The sequence below is a fragment of the Bubalus kerabau genome, chromosome 6, assembly GCF_029407905.1.
Source record: "Bubalus kerabau isolate K-KA32 ecotype Philippines breed swamp buffalo chromosome 6, PCC_UOA_SB_1v2, whole genome shotgun sequence".
In the NCBI taxonomy this organism is placed as follows: domain Eukaryota; kingdom Metazoa; phylum Chordata; class Mammalia; order Artiodactyla; family Bovidae; genus Bubalus; species Bubalus kerabau.
Genome location: NC_073629.1, coordinates 6,454,862 through 6,474,547, shown reverse-complemented (window position 1 = coordinate 6,474,547; position 19,686 = coordinate 6,454,862). Strand labels below are relative to the sequence as shown.

Genomic DNA, 19,686 nt, shown 5'->3' with positions numbered 1-19,686 from the left:
TGATGTGGTCAAAAAATGCTATTAACAGTATGACTTCATATAGCATTAATATTCTACTCTGTATCAGATCATAGGTGGAGTATTGTTTTCAGCTTAAAGTTCATACAAATTGAGCACTTCTTTTTCATCATTTTTATTTTTCATAGGAAATATAAGCAAATGAGGGAAAAAGCATGAAGAACCAAAATACATACAATAAAATCTTTTGAGCCCCAGTCTCCCTCCTCAGAGACTACTACTATTAATTTCTCCTATTAGACGAACCATGTTTAAAAAGGAGTAGTTCAGTTCAACAATGCCTGGGTGCCCGGTTTGTGCCAGACATGGTGTAAGGTGCTAGGGAATCAAGTCATTTAGAATCAGCCCTCGCTGCTTTGTGACAACCTGAAGGGGCAGGATGGGGGTGGCGGTGGCATGGGGTGGAGGGAGGCCCAAGGAGGTGATACATATATATAATTATGGCTGATTCAAGTTGTTGTACAGCAGAAACTAACAACATTGTAAAGCAATCTTCCTCCAATTGAAAAAGTTAAAAAAAAAAAAAAAAAAAAGGAATCAATCCTGTGTAGTAATGGAGACAGACACAAAACAGATCATTTCAACAAAATATAAAACTTTATTTTTTTAAAGTATAAAAGAATATGCCTGAGATTTCTCCCAATTGCATTGTATCTGTCATTTCCAGGTGTATCTCCCACAGGCATCTTGAGCTGCTGCTGCTGCTGCTGCTGCTAAGTCACTTTAGTCGTGTCCAACTCTGTGTGACCCCATACACGGCAGCCCACCAGGCTCCCCCGTCCCTGGGATTCTCCAGGCAAGAACACTGGAGTGGGTTCAACGCATGAAAGTGAAAAGTGAAGTCGCTCAGTCGTGTCTGATTCTTCGTGATCCCATGGACTGCAGCCTACCAGGCTCCTCCATCCATGGGATTTTCCAGGCAAGAGTACTGGAGTGGGGTGCCATTGCCTTCTCCGCATCTTGAGCTAGACACATCCAAAACTCAATCATCAGCCACCTCCCCCAATGAGTTCACCTCTACATTTCCTAAATCAAAAAATGGCATTTCATTTATCTAGGCTCAAGCCAGAAAACTCTCACTCAGCAGATATTTATCAAGCATCTACAATGTCTAAGGGCTTCCAGGCTGTGAACATATGATAGCAAATAGGGTCTTCACTAAAACTTGTTTGTGGAACTCTACCCTTTATTTCTCTCACCTCTGCCCTTCCAATTCAATTGTCAAATCTTGCCAGTTCTACTTCCTGAATTCCTCTGGGTTTATATTTCCATCCATACTGGCAATGCCCTAGTACAGGCTGCCATCTTCTTTTCCTTGAATCACTACAATGATGGCCTAACTGGTTTTCCTTCCATTAGTCTTGCCACTCCTCAATTCCATTTTCTCACAGTACCCAGAGTTATCACCTAAAATACAAACCTAATCATGTTGAAACCCTTCAAACTTACTATTATCTTTAGGAAGAAGGTCAAATGCCTTAATATTATCAGCAATACTTCTCATGATCTGGGCCTGTTTACTTCCCCTGCATCTAGAATCTCTGTTCCTGGACTATGCTCTCCTCTCATGTCTGGGCCTTTACAGTTATCTCTATCTTGCCCTCCAGCCTTTAATCTGGCTAATTCCTATCTATTCACAAGCATGGAACCATTCAGGCTGAACTACATTTTTAAAATTCGAGTTTCCCTTCCCTGTGAGAATATAAGCTTTGTCACGTCAATTATTAGATTGATTTTTACATGTACGTGTTCATTATTATATTTCCATATCTAGCTCAGTGTTTGGCACAAAATAAGAGGCTAAGTATTTTCTGGATAAATCAATCAACACTCAGAAAGTCAGAAGGAAAGTCAACTAGCTCAGTCTGTGGATTAGGGAAAGGCTTTTTAGAAGACATCTGAAAAATAAGTAAAGAAAGTAAGAGTTAGACAAAGAAAATCAAGACAGTCCAGACAGTGTCAATGATAATATGAGAGTTCTGTAAGTATAAAACAGTGTTATGAATGGGAAGTGGGTGTGATGGAAGATGACAGTGGAAACATAAACAGTGGTGAGATTACGGAGGTCCTAGGATACAGGCTATGGAGGTAGACTTTATCTTGTAGGTGATGGTGGTGGTGGCAGGGGGCGGGGGAGGGTTGTAGACATTGAAACAGACCAGTAAAATGGTCAGATTTACATTTAAGACTGATCATTCTGGCTGCTACTGAAAAGACAAATTGGGGGATGTAGGTGAGGGTTGGAGGCAACAGTGAGATAGATTGGTAGTTGAAATAAAAGGAAGGGATAAATTAGAATCTAAATGGCTCATGAGCCCTCCCAAATGGATCTATCTAGTAGGCAAATAAAAGTCTGAGTCTCAAGGAAGAAGTCAGGTATAGTAGTAGTTTTAGGATCCTTAAGCAAATAGCTTAAAACAATGAGCAAGTATGGTACTCTGAAGGGGAATATTCATGCAAAAAAAGAGAAAAGAAAAATCAAGGTTTAAACTTATATTATTTAAAGGACAGGCAGAGAAAGAGCCCTTAAGAAGCATGAGATAAGGAGAACAAACAGGAGAGAAGCAAAGGGATTTAGGTTTCAAGAAGGGTCTGATCAAAGGTGTCAAAGGTAACATAGGGTCTAGAAAGCAGCACTGATCAATAGCACAGGTGGAGTGGGTGCTATTCATTTTCCAAGATCAATAAGAGAGGCAGATAAATGTGGGGTGGACAGGAAGTTAAGATATGTTACTTGAATTTTCTTGAATTTTCTCAGTTAACTAGGTACAAGGTTGCTGGAAATGTTTGCAGCCCCTAGGAAATCTCCATCCTCAAACGAGTGGGTCTTTGATGGCAAGGAGGGCATAAGACCCAGTCTTAGTATTTCACCTATTCTGACCACACTAGACCAAGTGAATCAATTTTTCATCCTTACTAACCCACTAAAAAAAAGCAGAAACAATTTGGAAATCTTGTCACTTAAAAAGAGATTTAAAAAAATTTAACCAAAAGCACTAGCTACCGCAGGAACACCACCTGAGTTAAAGATGAAGTCCTAGCTGCAGGCTGCGATGGTCTCACTGAGCATCCCGTCTTGTCAGTTAAAGGTCTGCTCAGTCTTTACAGGTCTGTCATCTGGGATCTCAAGCACAATCTATAATAGAAAAAGAACACGAATTAAAAAAGGAACTGGCATAAAAATTGCAGGCACATGTGAATGTGTGTTAAGTGCTTGAAAAATACCTTTTAGACAACTCTAGTCACCTTCCAATAAAAAAAGTAGTTGAAGCTGAGGAAGGAGGAGTAGCTATCACTGAAAGTTATAAGACTGGGAGCTGACAAATGATAAAGGAGTGTCAAGACCTGGAGTAAGCTGAAGCTGCAGACCAAGAATCTGCTGTATGTCACTTTGTGTTATTTCCTCCAAGGTGCTCAGCTGGTGATTTATGGGGCAGACTCAGCATTAAGGTCTTGACAGGCACTGGGGTCTGAGGCAAGGAAACACAGGGCCTCTGGATATTGATAAATCAAGTGGTCTAGGCTGGGAAGGGCAGTAATGGCAGGAGGGCTGAGAGGGAAAATGAAATATAAGAGCAGATATGGACCATGTGAGGGTACATAGGTGCAGGGGAAAAAGATGTTGCAGCCATAAAGAGTAATGGAATCTAATTTTCTGCTGTAGTTAATGTCTTTATGAATGATGACAAAACTCTAGACAGTCTAGGTTGGGATTTCTGTATTTCTGATGTTCTGCCTTCTACTCCACAATGACCAGTAACAGACAACTAAATGTTGAAGAGTTAGATCTACCCTTATAATCAAGACAACCTGAATAAATACCTATTAGTTTTTTCTTAACTTTAATTCTAATAAACTATCAATCTGCCATATCTACAGTAAAATTATCCTTCAAATACACAACTATTATCCTATAAATACCATCATTCTGCTCTTCTTTCACCTCATTTTTCTCTCTCCATATCGTTCATTCTATTTTTGGTTTACAAATAGGTCACTTTTCCTTGTCTGGACTCTTAACAATGGTTGAACACTTAATATTTGCAGGATATTTTACTAAGACAGTGTATAAATAATAATAGTCAAAATAACTGGTAATATTAATACTTATTCTGCCAAATACTTTATACATGAATAAATCTATCTAATCTTCATGACACCCTATAAAACAGATATTATAGCTATTTTAAAGATGCAGAAACCAGTTTAGTTAGGTTAAACTAGCTGCCTGAGTCCACATAGCTGGTAAGCAGTGTAATGAGGGATTTAAAGCCAGCTTCTTCTGACTCAACAGCTGAGCTATCTATATTCTGCTATCTATATTACTGCTATCTATATTCCTTTTCTCTGTTTCTAAGAAGATATGGTCTAGTGGAGTTACATGCATTCACAAGTAATCAGCTTGATTTGGTAAGTGCCAATGAGAAAGGTCTCTTTTTTCCAGACTCTCAATGTTTTTAAAAAATCTATTTCCTAACTAACTTTTGAGTTTTATTAGATTCAGACTTTTGAGAATTACATCTGTAAATGGACATAGAAAGGGGAAAAGAAAGCCCTAAACTGCTGAATATGAAATGGACTTTTACTTCAAATCAGCATAAATTTCTGTATTAATAGGAAGAGCCTCTACTCCCCCATACAACAAAGTACCAGAATTTGTGTCTATTGTCAATACAATCTTTCCAGCATTATTTTTCACTTGATTCAGTGCAGACTTCCCAACCAGTACATCACCATCACTAATTAATACTGTAGCCTGCAGTCAGATGCAAGTTCTATTATATCTTCCAGTGTCCCAATACATAATGAAACTAAATGGTTGTCCCCCACTCTCCTGGACAACTAGGCCATACTATCGTCCCATCTTCTGCTGCAAGGCCTTGATTTGTGACTAGGTATGAGGTGCCTGCCCCTCGTTCAGGCATCAACTAAAGAATCCAACTCACTCAGGTACATGTGTGTTCAGGGAACAGTTGGAAGGCATCGGCAGTGTCTGGCTCTTGTGGCAGCATGAAAGAAGGGAGGCAGAAGACCAGGATTCTACCCACATGGGAGTAGGAACTAGCAACCCACTCCATTATTCTTGCCTGGAAAATCCCATGGACAGAGGATCCTGGTGGGCTATAGTCCATAGGGTCACAAAGAGTTGGACACAACTGAAGTGACTTAGCATGCACGCACGAACTTCTGCACATAGCTTTCGGTGGCATAATTTCCCTGAATTAATCCCTAAGTTGATGATGGTATCTATTAGCCCCTTTTCCCTTTTTAATGAATCCTAAAAGAGATATTGTGGATCACAAAAAACTGTGGAAAATTCTTTAAGAGATGGGAATACCAGACCACCTTATCTGCCTCCTGAGAAATCTGTATGCAAGTCAGGAAGCAACAGTTAGAACGGGACATGGAACAGACTGGTTCCAAATTGGGAAAGAAATACGTTAAGGCTGTATACTGTCACCCTGCTTATTTAACTTATATGCAGAGTACATCATGTGAAATGCAGAGCTGGATGAAGCACAAGCTGGAATCAGGATTGCCGGGAGAAATATCATTAATCTTAGATATGCAGACACCACCACCCTTATGGCAGAAAGTGAAGAGGAACTAAAAAGCCTCTTGATGAAAGTGAAAGGAGAGAGAGTGAAAAGCTGGCTTAAAACTCAACATTCAAAAAACGAAGATCATGGCATTCGGCCCCATCACTTCATGGCAAATAGATGGGGGGAAAATGGAAACAGTGACAGACTTTACTTTTGGAGGCTCCAAAATCACTGGAGATGGTGACTGCAGCCATGAAATTAAAAGAAACTTGCTCCTTGGAAGAAAAGCTATGACCAACCTAGACAACATATTAAAAAGCACAGACATTATTTTTCTGACAAAGGTCTGTCTAATCAAAGCTAAGGTTTTTCCAGTAGTCATGTGGATATGAGAGTTGGACTATAAAGAAAGCTGAGCGCCGAAGAATTGATGCTTTCGAACTGTGGGGTTGGAGAAGACTCTTGAGAGTCCCTTGGACTGCAAGGAGATCCAACCAGTCCATCCTAAAGGAGATTAGTCCTGGGTGTTCATTGGAAGGACTGATGCTGAAGCTGAAACTCCAATACTTTGGCCACCTGAGGCGAAGAGACCGACTCGTTGCAAAAGACCCTGATGCTGGGAAAGACTGAAGGCCGAAGAGGACGACAGAGGGTGGGATGGTTGGATGGCATCACCGACTCAATGGACATGAGTTTCAGCAAGCTCGGGGAGTTAGTGATGGACAGGGAAGCCTGGCATGCTGCAGTCCATGGGGTCGCAAAGAGACATGACTGAGTGACTGAACTGAAAAGAGATAATACCTGTAAGCATCCAACACAGAACCCGGGGGCTCTGTTCAAAAAACATCAGCATTATTACCACTCTGAGTCTCTATGACTTACCTTGCCCCATTGACAGCCCCACGTGCTCCTTTCTTTGTTACCCGGAGCTTAGCTTAAGTCTCCAGAAACCCTCTATTCACTTTCGCTCTTCATCTCTAAAGCCAAACACGTCCACTGACCTCGGGAATTCCGCGGCAAAGCCGGATTACTTCCCCAACCGCGGTTCAGCCACTTCCTGCAGAATCCAATTCCGACCGGACGTCAACTCCGTGAAAAAATAGTTCCGAATAGAGCCCAGCGTTCTCTCTCGCAACTCCAGCGCCAACCGCTCTAAGCATATTGAGCCCAACCGGTACCCGGCGCGATCGGAGCGCAGGAAGTGGGCGGGGCGGAACGGGGAGGGACTTCCAGGAGGAGGCGGCTGGTTTGAAAATTGACAACGGTCGATGTTTGCTGACTTTTGACTTCGCGTGTAGCTGCTCCACGGACTCGCCGCCGTCCTGTGGGCGGCTGCTGCGGTAGGTGAGAGCAAAGAGACACGCGTGGACGGAGTCCGGGAGACAGTGTGTGCTCTCTCGCTCTGGAGCCACGGGCCTGACAGTGTTTTCGTTACACGCGTCGATGGGGAGGAGGCTACAGAAGCCCGCCTTTGGGTGGTGCGGGTGAGCGCATAGGTCGTTTTGGTTAGATTTTAGTCCCCAAAACAATCTGAACTCATTTCCTACGAAACGACTGTCTGCCGTCTGGTACAGCAAAGATTACTCGAAAAGAAACTTGAGGTCCAGCTGGTCAGTTGAAGGTTGTATTTCTATGTTTTTAACCGATTTATTTAGAAGATAATGGGGTTCAAGATGCTGTCATAAATCTCCGTTACTCAAACATCGCTTAACCAAAGTCAAAACCAAAAATCGAAAGGCTAAAATATCATGTTGTTTTTGTTGTTCAGTCGCCAGGTCGTGTTCTTTGCGATCCACTGGACCAAGCTGTGGTGTGATATTAGAAATATCATGCTTAATCCAAAAGTCAGAGGAAGAGGGCGCTGTATATATAGCGCTTTGCGTGCATGGCACGATCATTTTTCCCTGAATAACTTCAGGAAACTTAACTTTTTGAGGTTGGGACTCTTTTCTCTTTGTTTAGCAGCGGTTCCCTGGGGTTTTGATTTCCACGATCTAGTTTATTTTAGAAAAATGAACCTACTGTGCGCTGGTTTGTGGTGTTGCAGATAATGGGACACCGAGATAATAATTATGAAGATATTGTGATTAGCAGTAAATGGCCTGCTACTTTACATAATAGGTCATTTATATATTTTATCTCGGAGAGGCAATGGCACCCCACTCCAGTACTCTTGCCTGGAAAATCCCATGGATGGAGGAGCCTGGAAGGCTGCAGTCCATGGGGTTGCTGAGGGTCGGACATGTCTGAGCGACTTCACTTTTCACTTTCATGCATTGGAGAATGAAATGGCAACCCACTCCAGTGTTCTTGCCTGGAGAATCCCAGGGACAGGGGAGCCTGGTGGGCTGCCGTCTATGGGGTCGCACAGAGTCGGACACGACTGAAGTGACTTAGCATACTTTATCTCACCAGAGAGCTCAAACTGGATTGGAAGGCCTCTCCACCTGTCTTTTTCTCTCCCTCTCCTCCCTGTTCCATTCTCCCTCCTTCTCTCCACACACTCGTGAATAAATTGGAACTGAAATTGTACTATCAAAGAAAGATAGAAGTTAGATAGGAGAGGTGGTTTCAAAGGGAAACATTGGAAGTTTGGGAAATGTCCTGGAGGAGACTAACTTGTAACAGAAAATTGATTAGGTTATTAAATTGTGGAAGTTTCTAAAAGCCAAGCAGAAACATTTGAATTTGATGTGATGGGTAGGGCAAGTAATTATTTTTGTAAAGATGTTACCTGATGCATTTGTTGTTCTATGCAGATTAACCTGATAGCAAAGTGCTCAAGACTTTAGAAGGGAGAGATGTGTGATAATAATTATGAAGATATTGTATTTTGCACCTCTTTCTCTATTGGAATAATCTCTGATCCAGATATATTAATAGTTTGTTTTGGAAAAATGACTTTTTCTGCAGTCTTTGGGCAATGATTTTTAAATCTATGACTTAGATGAAAATACAGAATGCATATTAATGGTAAAAGGGACATATAACATGTGAGGTGTCAGAATCTGGATACAAAAAGATTCTGACAGTAAGAGTTGGACTGTGAAGAAAGCTAAGCGCCGAAGAATTGATGCTTTTGAACTGTGGTGTTGGAGAAGACTCTTGAGAGTCCCTTGGACTGCAAGGAGATCCAACCAGTCCATCCTAAAGGAGATCAGTCCTGGGTGTTCATTGGAAGGACTGATGGTGAGGCTGAAACTCCAATACTTTGGCCACCTCATGCAAAGGGTTGACTCATTGGAAAAGACCCTGATGCTAGGAGGGATTGGGGGCAGGAGGAGAAGGGGACGACAGAGGATGAGATGGTTGGATGGCATCACTGACTCGATGCACATGAGTTTGGGTGATCTCCCGGAGTTGGTGATGGACAGGGAGGCCTAGCATGCTGCGATTCATGGGGTTGCAAAGAGTCGGACATGACTGAGCAACTGAACTGAACTGAACTGATAGAAGGAAAGTCTGGAATTATGAAATTCAATAATAGGAAATGCAAATTATGAAATTCAATAGTATGAAATAGGAATAATGGGAAATTCAATCATAGGAAATACAAATCCTTAAGGTTCAAATAATCAGTTATGTAAAAAGAGCATGGAGAAGTCCTGGCTTGTGGACTACAAAGTCATGTAAGAAGTCATGGAGAAGTGGGCTACGTTGAAAAAGTTCTGGGACTTAGAGTCAGATGCACACACACACACACACATATGTTTGTCAGTAAGTGTTATAGTAGCATTAGATCAGCAGTGACTGTTGCTGACTGTATTGATATTCCACCGTAATCAGACCATATCTAGAGTATTATGTTCAGTTTGAGCATTACATTTTAAGAAGACACTCATGGAATAGTTTTAGAGGAAAGTGAGCAGAATGATAGTTTCTAAAACAGTCATAAATGGAGTGGGTATTCTTAAACTATACTTACTTTAGATCAGAGAGGACTAAGTAGAGAGATATGATAGCTTTCTTCACATTTTTGAAAGTGAAGTCATGTGACCAAGGATTAATAAATTCTAGTTAGTTGTAGTGACAAGAGGTAGGACCAGAAGATGAGTTATAACAAACAGATTTCTGTATAGTATTAGAAAGAGTTATCTGATTATTAGAGCCATACTAAGGTGGACAAAAAGTTGCCTTGAGAGTGAATTCTGTGATGTTTTAGATGTTTAAGCAGAACTGGGAAGTTATTTGTCAATCACCTTTCAGGGTGTTTAGCAGCATGCTGGGGTTGCTACCCACTAGATTCCAGTAGGATCCTCAGTCTAGTGCAGACAACCAAAAGTGTCTCCAAAATTGTGAGAACAACTGCTCTAGGAGGACACAGGTGTGAATATTTCACTATTGAAGTACATGGTAGGGAGTGGTTTTTTTGTTATTTTGTTTTTCAAGTTCTCACTCTGGTGATTGGAATTCCTGCCAGTTACAGCTATTCATGGGTTTCCCTGGTGGCTCCAACGGTAAAGAATCCACCTGCAGTGCAGGTGACCTGTGTTCAGTCCCTGGGTCAGGAAGATCCCCGGGAGAAGGGATGGCAAGCCACTTCAGTATTCTTGCCTGGAGAATCCCACGGTCAGAGGAGCCTGGTGGGCTACAATCCATGGTGTTGCAGAGTGATGATGACATGACTGATGACTTTTCCTCCCTTACAGCTCTTCTATTCGTACTCTGTTTTTTTCTCTCTTGTCCTGCTTACATCTTAAACCTTATTAATCATCTCACTGTGTGTCATTAAATAGAATGTCAAATCAGAGTACAGTACAGCTTATTAATTATTTACCCTATGTTGCTGTTGTTTGTATAGATTCTGCTGATAGTGTTACCTGTATATTTTACTTTGAAGATTAATTCTCAGGATCTTATTGAACTCTGCCTCCCAAACTTTAAAAAACAAAAAACATAGTTTCTCATCTGTCTGTTCAACCTAAGTCCTCTTTCCCATGAAAAAGAAAACAGTATAGTTAAATTAGAAAATGACTGTGTTGCTTTAGAATAAAAGCTGTTTTAGAATATTTTAGAATATATGTGTGTGTGTGTGTGTGTGTGTGTGTGGTGTGTGTGTGCGTGTGTGTATATTTGTTTTTAATGTCACCTTACTAGGATGTGTGATGGTTTGATGATAGCACCACCATAAATACAGCTCAACCCTGGCTTGTGAATTTTGTCCTTACATTTGTCAGCTTCCAGTTGGTGAGAACTGCTGGTTGTGCCATGTTTCTGACCTTTGTTTTTAATTCCTTCAAGCCAACAGGAGACTCCCAAGATGGAAACTTTGTCTTTTCCCAGATATAATGCAGCTGAAGTTGTGGTTCATATTCGAAACAAAATCTTAACAGGAGCCGATGGTAAAAACCTCTCCAAGAATGATCTTTCTCCAAATCCCAAGGTAAAATGTGGTTCTTTTTGCAAGTGGTTAGTATACAGGCCACACTAGGTCTGTAATGTGTGGGGAAAGGCATGTATATCACTGTTTGATATAGGCTAGTAACTTTAATCCAGAGAAAATCTCTCAACTAGAGTTATTTTAAAATAACATTGTTTTTATGTGGGGCAACTTCTGCATTCCCATTAGGAATTCAAGTCTTTAATGCAGTTGTTTTCTTCCAAAAAAAGCTTCTAAACCATAGATGTATTACAGTATATTAAACTTTTTATTATGGACAGGGAGGCCTGGCGTGCTGCGATTCATGGGGTCGCAAAGAGTCAGACACGACTGAGCGACTGAACTGAACTGAACTGAAACTTTTTATTATTGGAGTAGTGGTCTGAAGGTATCATTTATTGGTAAAGCTTGAAGGAACTTACTCCAGGTGGTTTCCAATCACAAAAAGTGCTTAGAAGCAACCTTCTTGGGAAGCTTACATATTAATTTTCTTGCATTATGCTCCAACGGGGAATTGACTTGTTTTGACAGATAGTGTTTTTTTTAATGTCTTTAGTTGTTAAATGCAAAAATGAACTATTCATGTGTCACAGAAAATCCCAAAGTCTCCTTCCATTTTCCTGTGTTCATCTTGAAGTGATAACATAATAAAACCTGGTTTAATGATGTAGAACTTAAACTTTTTGATCTTGATGACTCTTTAATCCTTTAAAATGGAAGGAATAATCTCAGAATAAACAAACTTGTTTGTATATGGATGAGAAAAGGTTCTATAGGCCAGTGTTTGGGAATTGCTGATTTAGAAGATGAAAGTTAAAAATCCCATACTATCCTATTAAATGTATACCTCCTGAATCATAGTAGTCCCTTAAACAACTAAACATCTTAATTAACATCTGAGGCATCAACCAAGGTTTCCCATGTTCTTTTTAAAAACAAAACAAAACAAAAAACACCCTCATTATTTTTGTCATATGTTTGATGACATGTTTTGAAAGACTAACCTGTTCTTCCATTCCCTAATGTGGATAGATTGCCTGGATTGGATTTGAATATTCTTGTTATCATTCTGTGTATAAGCCTAAACAACTGATCTTATTGACCAGCACATATGACTTAGCACATATGAGCAAACTGATGAGTATATAAGGTGTTTTAAAATATGGAAAAATTAAGGATGAGATGTATGGAGAGAGTAACATGGAAACTTACAATACCATACGTAAAATAGATAGCCAACGGGAATTTGCTGTATGACTCAGGGAACTCAAACAGGAGCTCTAACAATCTAGAGGGGTAGGATGGGGAGGGAGGCTCAGGAGGCACACGGGCATACCTATGGCTGATTCTTGTTGATGTTTGACAGAAAACAGCAAAATTCTATAAAGCAATTATCCTTCAATTAAAAAATAAAGTGGCAAAAAAAAAATTTTTTTCAAGGGAAACGGAGTAATGTTGTCACTCTTTTTATCTGTTAACTACAGTAATGGTGATAGTGGTACAACAGAGTATTAAAAGTTATTTTTCTGTTACAGCCTGAAGTCTTGCATATGATCTACATGCGAGCTTTACAGATTGTATATGGGATCCGACTGGAGCATTTTTACATGGTGGGTTTAAGATGAAGCAAAATTATGTTCTTTTGCTGCATTTCTCCTGCTCACATTGAATATTGGTTTTCAGGATAGGAAATTCTTCACTTTATTTTTAGCAAAATCAAAGGCTTATTTAAAGTTAATGTCATTTATAAAGGAATCTTAGGTGTAGTAATGATTTATATTGATAGCTTTACTAGCATTAAAACTATTACTGAAGACCTAGATGACACAAGTTATTGATTCCCTGAAGTTATTCACAGATTTACAGGCTTGTCTTCAGAGACTACAATAAGAAATAACAAAGTCTTCACAGATACTGTTCTCTTCTCAGGAAGAACTTCCAAATTAGAAAAAGAGATATGCACTGAGATTGAAAACAGTTGAAATAAAGCAGTTGAGCTTTAAGCAAATTAGGTGTTTCTAGTAGGAAGATTATTTTTTGTAATTTCTTTACTATTATTGTTAAATCATCAGGGCATCAACTGAAGATGTACAAAAAAGCAATATCTGTAGAATCTCAATATATATTGTTTGAAAATCTAAGGGTTTGTTATTTATTTGCTATGAAACCTTATTAAGGCTTAGTTTCTTTGTCTATAAAATAAGGTTAGTACTCTGTCCTACTGTTGTTATAAAAATTAAGAAGGAATATATGTTAAGAATATATTTATAATTTAGCAGAGTACCTGATATTTAGCAAATGCTAACCATTACCCCTTTATTTTTTCATTCATTTAAACAGTCTTTATTGAGCACTCACTATGAACTAAGCATTATTAAAATTAGTGACATGTCTAGTTTTGTGCCAGGATCTGCATGGTTTGTTTAAATTAATGATAGTAAGCAGTAGCAGCAAGTTAATATATTTTGATTTTAATCTGTGATTAAACTTTCTTGAGGTTGAAAATTTTTCTCATTTTGTCTAATCAATTTGGACTTTGTGATTTATTACATTTAGATGCCAGTGAACTCTGAAGTCATGTATCCACATATAATGGAAGGCTTCTTACCAGTCAGCAATTTGTTTATCCATTTGTAAGTAAAGAGTCATTATTTTCTTAGTCCACATTCGTATTTACATTACATTTGGCTTTCTTAAAGACATGATTTTCTTTGGAAAGGAATTTCTACCATTTTTCTCTCTACTCCCTCCCATAAACATTCAAAATTGTACATTTCCAGCAAATACAGCTAACTGCCCCCACTTTAGTTCTTTCAGTTGATGGATTAAGACACTGGGAGTCTAAAATCGTTAGTTTTGCATCTTAGAGAGTCCTAGTACTTCTAAGAGTGTGTGTTGTTTATTAGAATCTATAACTATACCTTGGTATTACATGAATACTTGTGTAATATACAGAAAAAGTAGATTTCAGTGCTATATGATTATGTATTGTAGTAGACTTCTGACTCAGTCCTTTGACATTGAGAAATATATCCAGAAATCTTTCTGATAAAAAGATGTTTATCCTCTTTGACTTAGTATGTAATTCAAAAGATACTTTTCAATATACTTGCTCCACTTTATCTTCAAGGGACTCATTTCTGCCCATCTGTCGGGTGAATGACTTTGAGATTGCTGATATTCTATATCCAAGTAAGTGAAAATTAAAACAGTTTTTAATGTTTGGCCTTAATCTAACATTTTACCTTTCTATCAATAATGTGAAAAAAGAAAAGACTTAAAGGAACTTGGATTTAGAAAATGTGTCTTGATTCTCAAGGATGAATTTTTTAATATCCCATTATTGGAAATTTTTCCTTTATAAAGTCACAGAAAAGCTGTTTTTTTTGATTAATTTTTCTTAACTCCTTACATTTGAAAATGTTCTGTAAATTTGAGATTATGAATACAAACAATATGCAAGCTGTGGTGTTGCATAATGAATTAATCATACCAGTTTTATCAAATATCATAATTACTTTTTACCATGAAGAAAACACCTTTTAACACTGATAATCATGATAATCATTGTATTGTATTAAAAGGTAAAGTTCTCCTAATTTTGTGTCTCTTAATTTATTTGACTCTTTAGCATTTACAAATCAAGTTATTTTATGTTTCAAGATATTAGGTGTACTATATAAAGATTTATTTTTTATCCCATTTTGGATCTCTTACTTTTTTTGTTGTTTATTGGCATATAAATTATACAAAATAAAAATTCACTAATTTTAAATGCATAACTGAATAAATCTTAGCAAATGTATATATAGTTATATGACCAGCACCAGTCATGACCCCTCAAACCTCCCTTGCACCCCTTTGCACTTAGGTTTCTTTGGTCATGCACTTAACCTGCAAGCACTAATCTACTTTTTATCACTATAATATTTTGACTTTTCAGAACCTCATGTAATTGAAATCATATAGACTATACTCTTTTGTGTCTGGCTTCTTTAATTTAGCATAGTGCTTTTGAGATTTGTCCACGTTGATTGCATTTATTAGTACTTTGTCCTTTTATTTTAGAGTAGCAGTCTATCATAAGTACACAGTTTATTTATCCATTGTCCAGTTGGTAAGACATTTGAATTGCTTCCAGTTTTGGCTATTGTGTATAAAGTTGCTGTGAACATTAGTGTACAAATCTGTGTATGCACATATTTTCATTTCTATGGATAAAGGTTGCTGTTGTTGTTCAGTTGCTCAGTCTTATCTGACTCTTTGTGACCTCATGGATTGCAGAACACTATGCTTCCCTGTCCTTCACCATCTCCCAGAGCTTGCTCAAACTCATGTCCATGGAGTCAGTGATGCCATCCAACCATCTCGTCCTCTGTCGTCCCCTTTTCTTCCTGCTTTCAATCTTTCCTAGCATTGGGGTCTTTTCTAATGAATCGACTTTTCACATCAGGTGGCCAAAGTATTGGAGCTTCAGCTTCAGCAGCAGTCCTTCCAATGAATAGTTAGGACTGATTTTCTTTAGGATGGACTGCTTTGATCTCCTTGCAGTCCAAGGGACTCTCACGAGTCTACTCCAATACCACAAATCAGAAGCATCAATTCTTCGGCATTCAGCCTTCTTTATGATCCAACTCTCACATCCATACATGACTACTGGGAAGACCATAGCTTTGACTATATATATCTTTGTTGTCAAAGTGTTTTCTCTAATTTTTAATATGCTGTCTAGGTTGGTCATAACTTTTCTTCCAAGGAGCAAGTGTCTTTTAATTTTGTGGCTGCAGTCACCATCTCCAGTGATTTTGGAGCCCAAGAAAATAAAGCCTGTCACTCTTTCCATTCTTTCCCCATCTATTTGCCATGAAGCTATGGGACCGGATGTAATGATCTTGGGTTTTTGAATGTTGAGTTTTAAGCCAGCTTTTCACTCTCCTCTTTCACCTTCATCAAGAGACTCTTTAGTTCCTCTTCACTTTCTGCCGTAAGAGTGGTGTCACCTGCATATCTGAGGTTATTGATATTTCTCCTGGCAATCTTCATTCCAGCTTATGCTTCATCCAGCTCGGCATTTCACGTGATGTACTCTGCATATAAGTTAAATAAGCAGGATGACAATATACAGCCTTGACGTACTCCTTTCACAATTTTGAACCAGTCTGTTGTTTCATGTTCGGTTCTAACTGTTGCTTTTTGACCTGCATACAGGTTTCTCAGGAGGCAGGTAAGGTCTGGTACTCCCTCTTTAAGAATTTTCCACAGTTAAAGGTTTTCAGGTCAGTTCATTTCAGTCACTTAGTCATCTCTGACTCTTTGCGACCCCATGGACTGTAGCACGCCAGGCCTCGCTGTCCATCACCAACTCCTGGAGTTTACTCAAACTCATGTCCATCGAGTCAGTGATGCCATCCAACCATCTCATCCTCTGTTGTCCCCTTCTCCTCCTGCCTTCAATCTTTCCCAACATCAGGGTCTTTTCAAATGACAGGGTCTTTTCAAATGAGTCAGTTCTTTGTCTCAGGTGGCCAAAATATTGGAGTTTCAGCTTCAGCATCAGTCCTTCCAATGAATTTCAGGTCTGATTTCCTTTAGGATGAACTGGTTGGATCTTCTTACAGTCCAAGGGACTCTCAAGAATCTTCTCCAACACCACAGTTCAAAAGCATCAGTTTTTCAGCGCTCAGCTTTCTTTATAATCCAACTCTCACATCCATACATGACTACTGGAAAAACCATAGCCTTAGCTAGATGGACCTTTATTGGCAAAGTAATGTCTCTGCTTTTTAATATGCTGTCAAGGTTGGTCATAACTTTTCTTCCAAGGATTAAGCATCTTTTAATTTCATGGCTGTGGTCACCATCTGCAGTGATTTTCATTTCAGTTCAGTCACTCAGTCGTGTCCGACTCTTTGCGACCCCATTAATCGCAGCACACCAGGCCTCCCTGTCCATCACCAACTCCGGAGTTCACTCAGACTCATGTCCATCGAGTCAGTGATGCCATCCAGCCATCTCATCCTCTGTCGTCCCCTTCTCCTCCTGCCCCCAGTCCCTCCCAGCATCAGAGTCTTTTCCAATGAGTCAACTCTTTGCATGAGGTGGCCAAAGTACTGCAGTTTCCTTACTGCATCATTCCTTCCAAAGTAATCCTAGGGCTGATCTCCTTCAGAATAGACTGGTTGGATCTCCTTGCAGTCCAAGGGACTCTCAAGAGTCTTCTCCAGCACCACAGTTCAAAAGCATCAATTCTTCGGCTCTCAGCCTTCTTCACAGTCCAACTCTCACATCCATATGTGACCACTGGAAAAACCATAGCCTCAACTAGATGGACCTTAGTTGGCAAAGTAATGTCTATGCTTTTCAATATGCTATCTAGGTTGGTCATAACTTTTCTTCCAAGGAGTAAGCATCCTTTAATTTCATGGCTGCAGTCACCATCTGCAGTGCTTTTGGAGCCCAGAAAAATAAAGTCTGACACTGTTTCCACATCTATTTCCCATGATGTGATGGGACCGGATGCTATGATCTTTGTTTTCTGAATGTTGAGCTTTAAGCCAACTTTTTCACTCTCCACTCTCACTCTCATCAAGAGGCTTTTTTGTTCCTCTTCACTTTCTGCCATAAGAGTGGTATCATGTGAATATCTGAGGTTATTGATATTTCTCCCAGCAATCTTGATTCCAGCTTGTGCTTCTTCCACCCCAGCGTTTCTCATGATGGACTCTGCATAGAAGTTAAATAAGCAGGGTGACAATATACAGCCTTGACGTACTCCTTTTCCTATTTGGAACCAGTCTGTTGTTCCATGTCTAGTTCTAACTGTTGCTTCCTGACCTGCATACAAATTTCTCAAGAGGCAGGTCAGGTGCTCTGGTATTCCCATCTCTTTCAGAATTTTCCACAGTTTATTGTGATCCACACAGTCAAAGGCTTTGGCATAGTCAATAAAGCAGAAATCGATGTTTTTCTAGAACTCTCTTGCTTTTTCCATGATCCAGCGGATGTTAGCAATTTGATCTCTGGTTCCTCTGCCTTTTCTAAAACCAGCTTGAACATCTGGAAGTTCACACTTCACGTATTGCTGAAGCCTGGCTTGGAGAATTTTGAGCATTACTTTATTAGCGTGTGAGATGAGTGCAATTGTGTGGTCGTTTGAGCATTCTTTGGCATTGCCTTTCTTTGGGATTGGAATGAAAACTGCCATTTTCCAGTCCTGTGGCCACTGCTGAGTTTTCCAAATTTGCTGGCATATTGAGTGCAGCACTTTCACAGCATCATCTTTCAGGATTTGAAATAGCTCAACTGGAATTCCATCACCTCCACTAGCTTTGTTCATAGTGATGCTTTCTAAGGCCCACTTGACTTCACATTCCAGGATATCTGGCTTAGGTGAGTGATCACAGCATTGTGATTATCTGGATCGTGAAGATCTTTTTTGTACAGTTCTTCTGTGTATTCTTGCCACCTCTTCTTAATATCTTCTGCTTCTGTTAGGTCCATACCATTTCTGTCCTTTATCGAGTCCATCTTTGCATGCAATGTTCCCTTGGTATCTCTGATTTTCTTGAAGAGATCTCTAGTCTTTCCCATTCTGTTGTTTTCCTCTATTTCTTTGCATTGATCGTTGAGGAAGACTTTCTTATCTCTTCTTGCCATTCTTTGGAACTCTGCATTGAGATGCTTACGTCTTTCCTTTTCTCCTTTGCTTTTCTCTTCTCTTCTTTTCACAGCTATTTGTAAGGCCTCCCCAGACAGCCATTTTGCTTTTTTGCATTTCTTTTCCATGGGGATGGTCTTGATCCTAGTGCCCAGAAAAGTAAAGTCAGCCACTGTTTCCACTATTTCCCCATCTATCTGCCATGAAGTGATGGGACTGGATGCCATGATCTTAGTTTTCTGAATGCTGAGCTTTAACCCAACTTTTTCACTCTCTTCTTTCACTTTCGTCTAGAGGCTCTTTAGTTCTTCTTCACTTTCTGCCATAAGAGTGGTGTCATCTGCATATCTGAGGTTATTGATATTTCTCCCAGCAATCTTGATTCCAGCTTGTGCTTCATCCAGCCCAGCGTTTCTCATGATGTGCTCTGCATATAAGTTAAATAAGCAGGGTGACAGTATACAACCTTGACATACTCCTTTCTCTGTTTGGAACCAGTCTGTTGTTCCATGTCCATTTCTAACTGTTGCTTCCTGGCCTGCATACAGATTTCTCAAGAGGCAGTTCAGGTGGTCTGGTATTCCCATGTCTTTAAGAATTTTCCACAGTTTGTGGTGATACACACAGTTAAATACTTTGGCATAGTTACTAAAGCAGAAATAGATGTTTTTCTGGAACTCTTTTGCTTTTTCAGTGATCCAGCAGATGTTGGCAATTTGATCTCTGGTTCCTCTGCCTTTTCTAAAACCAGCTTGAACATCTGGACGTTCACATTCACATATTGCTGAAGCCTGGCTTGGAGATTTTTGAGCATAGTTTACTAGCGTGTGAGATGAGTGCAATTGTGCAGTAATTTGAGCATTCTTTGGCGTTGCCTTTCTTTGGGATTGGAATGAAAACTGACATTTTCCAGTCCTGTGGTCACTGCTTCGTTTTCCAAATTTGCTGGCATATTGAGTGCATCACTTTCACAGCATCATCATTTAGGACTTGAAATAGGTCAACTGGAATTCCATCACCTCCACTAGCTTTGTTCCTAGTGATGCTTCCTAAAGTCCACTTGACTTCGCATTCCAGAATGTCTGATT

At 39.6% G+C, this 19,686-nt stretch overlaps 1 protein-coding gene and 1 long non-coding RNA gene across 6 annotated transcripts in view; one reads left to right on the top strand and one right to left on the bottom strand.

The window, feature by feature from the left end:
- Positions 1-612: 612 nt before the first annotated feature.
- Positions 613-6,662, bottom strand: LOC129656586 (uncharacterized). The gene is made up of 3 exons (XR_008716410.1): positions 6,444-6,662; positions 3,037-3,154; positions 613-1,916 (listed from the first exon to the last, which is right to left on the bottom strand). It is a non-coding gene; the product is annotated as an uncharacterized LOC129656586 (long non-coding RNA).
- Positions 6,663-6,767: 105 nt separating this feature from the next.
- Positions 6,768-19,686, top strand: part of NUF2 (NUF2 component of NDC80 kinetochore complex) — a 41,849-nt gene continuing 28,930 nt past the window's right edge. The window contains exons 1-5 of one of the 5 annotated variants that reach the window (XM_055587229.1): positions 6,768-6,901; positions 10,803-10,944; positions 12,477-12,551; positions 13,498-13,574; positions 14,072-14,133. In XM_055587229.1, coding sequence (XP_055443204.1) covers positions 10,822-10,944; positions 12,477-12,551; positions 13,498-13,574; positions 14,072-14,133 — 337 coding nt within the window. In that variant the 5' untranslated portion in view covers positions 6,768-6,901; positions 10,803-10,821. Of the gene's footprint in view, positions 6,906-6,929; positions 7,046-10,802; positions 10,945-12,476; positions 12,552-13,497; positions 13,575-14,071; positions 14,134-19,686 lie in introns of those variants that run through there. The other 4 variants (XM_055587231.1, XM_055587232.1, XM_055587233.1 and 1 more) reach the window with 4 other exon arrangements.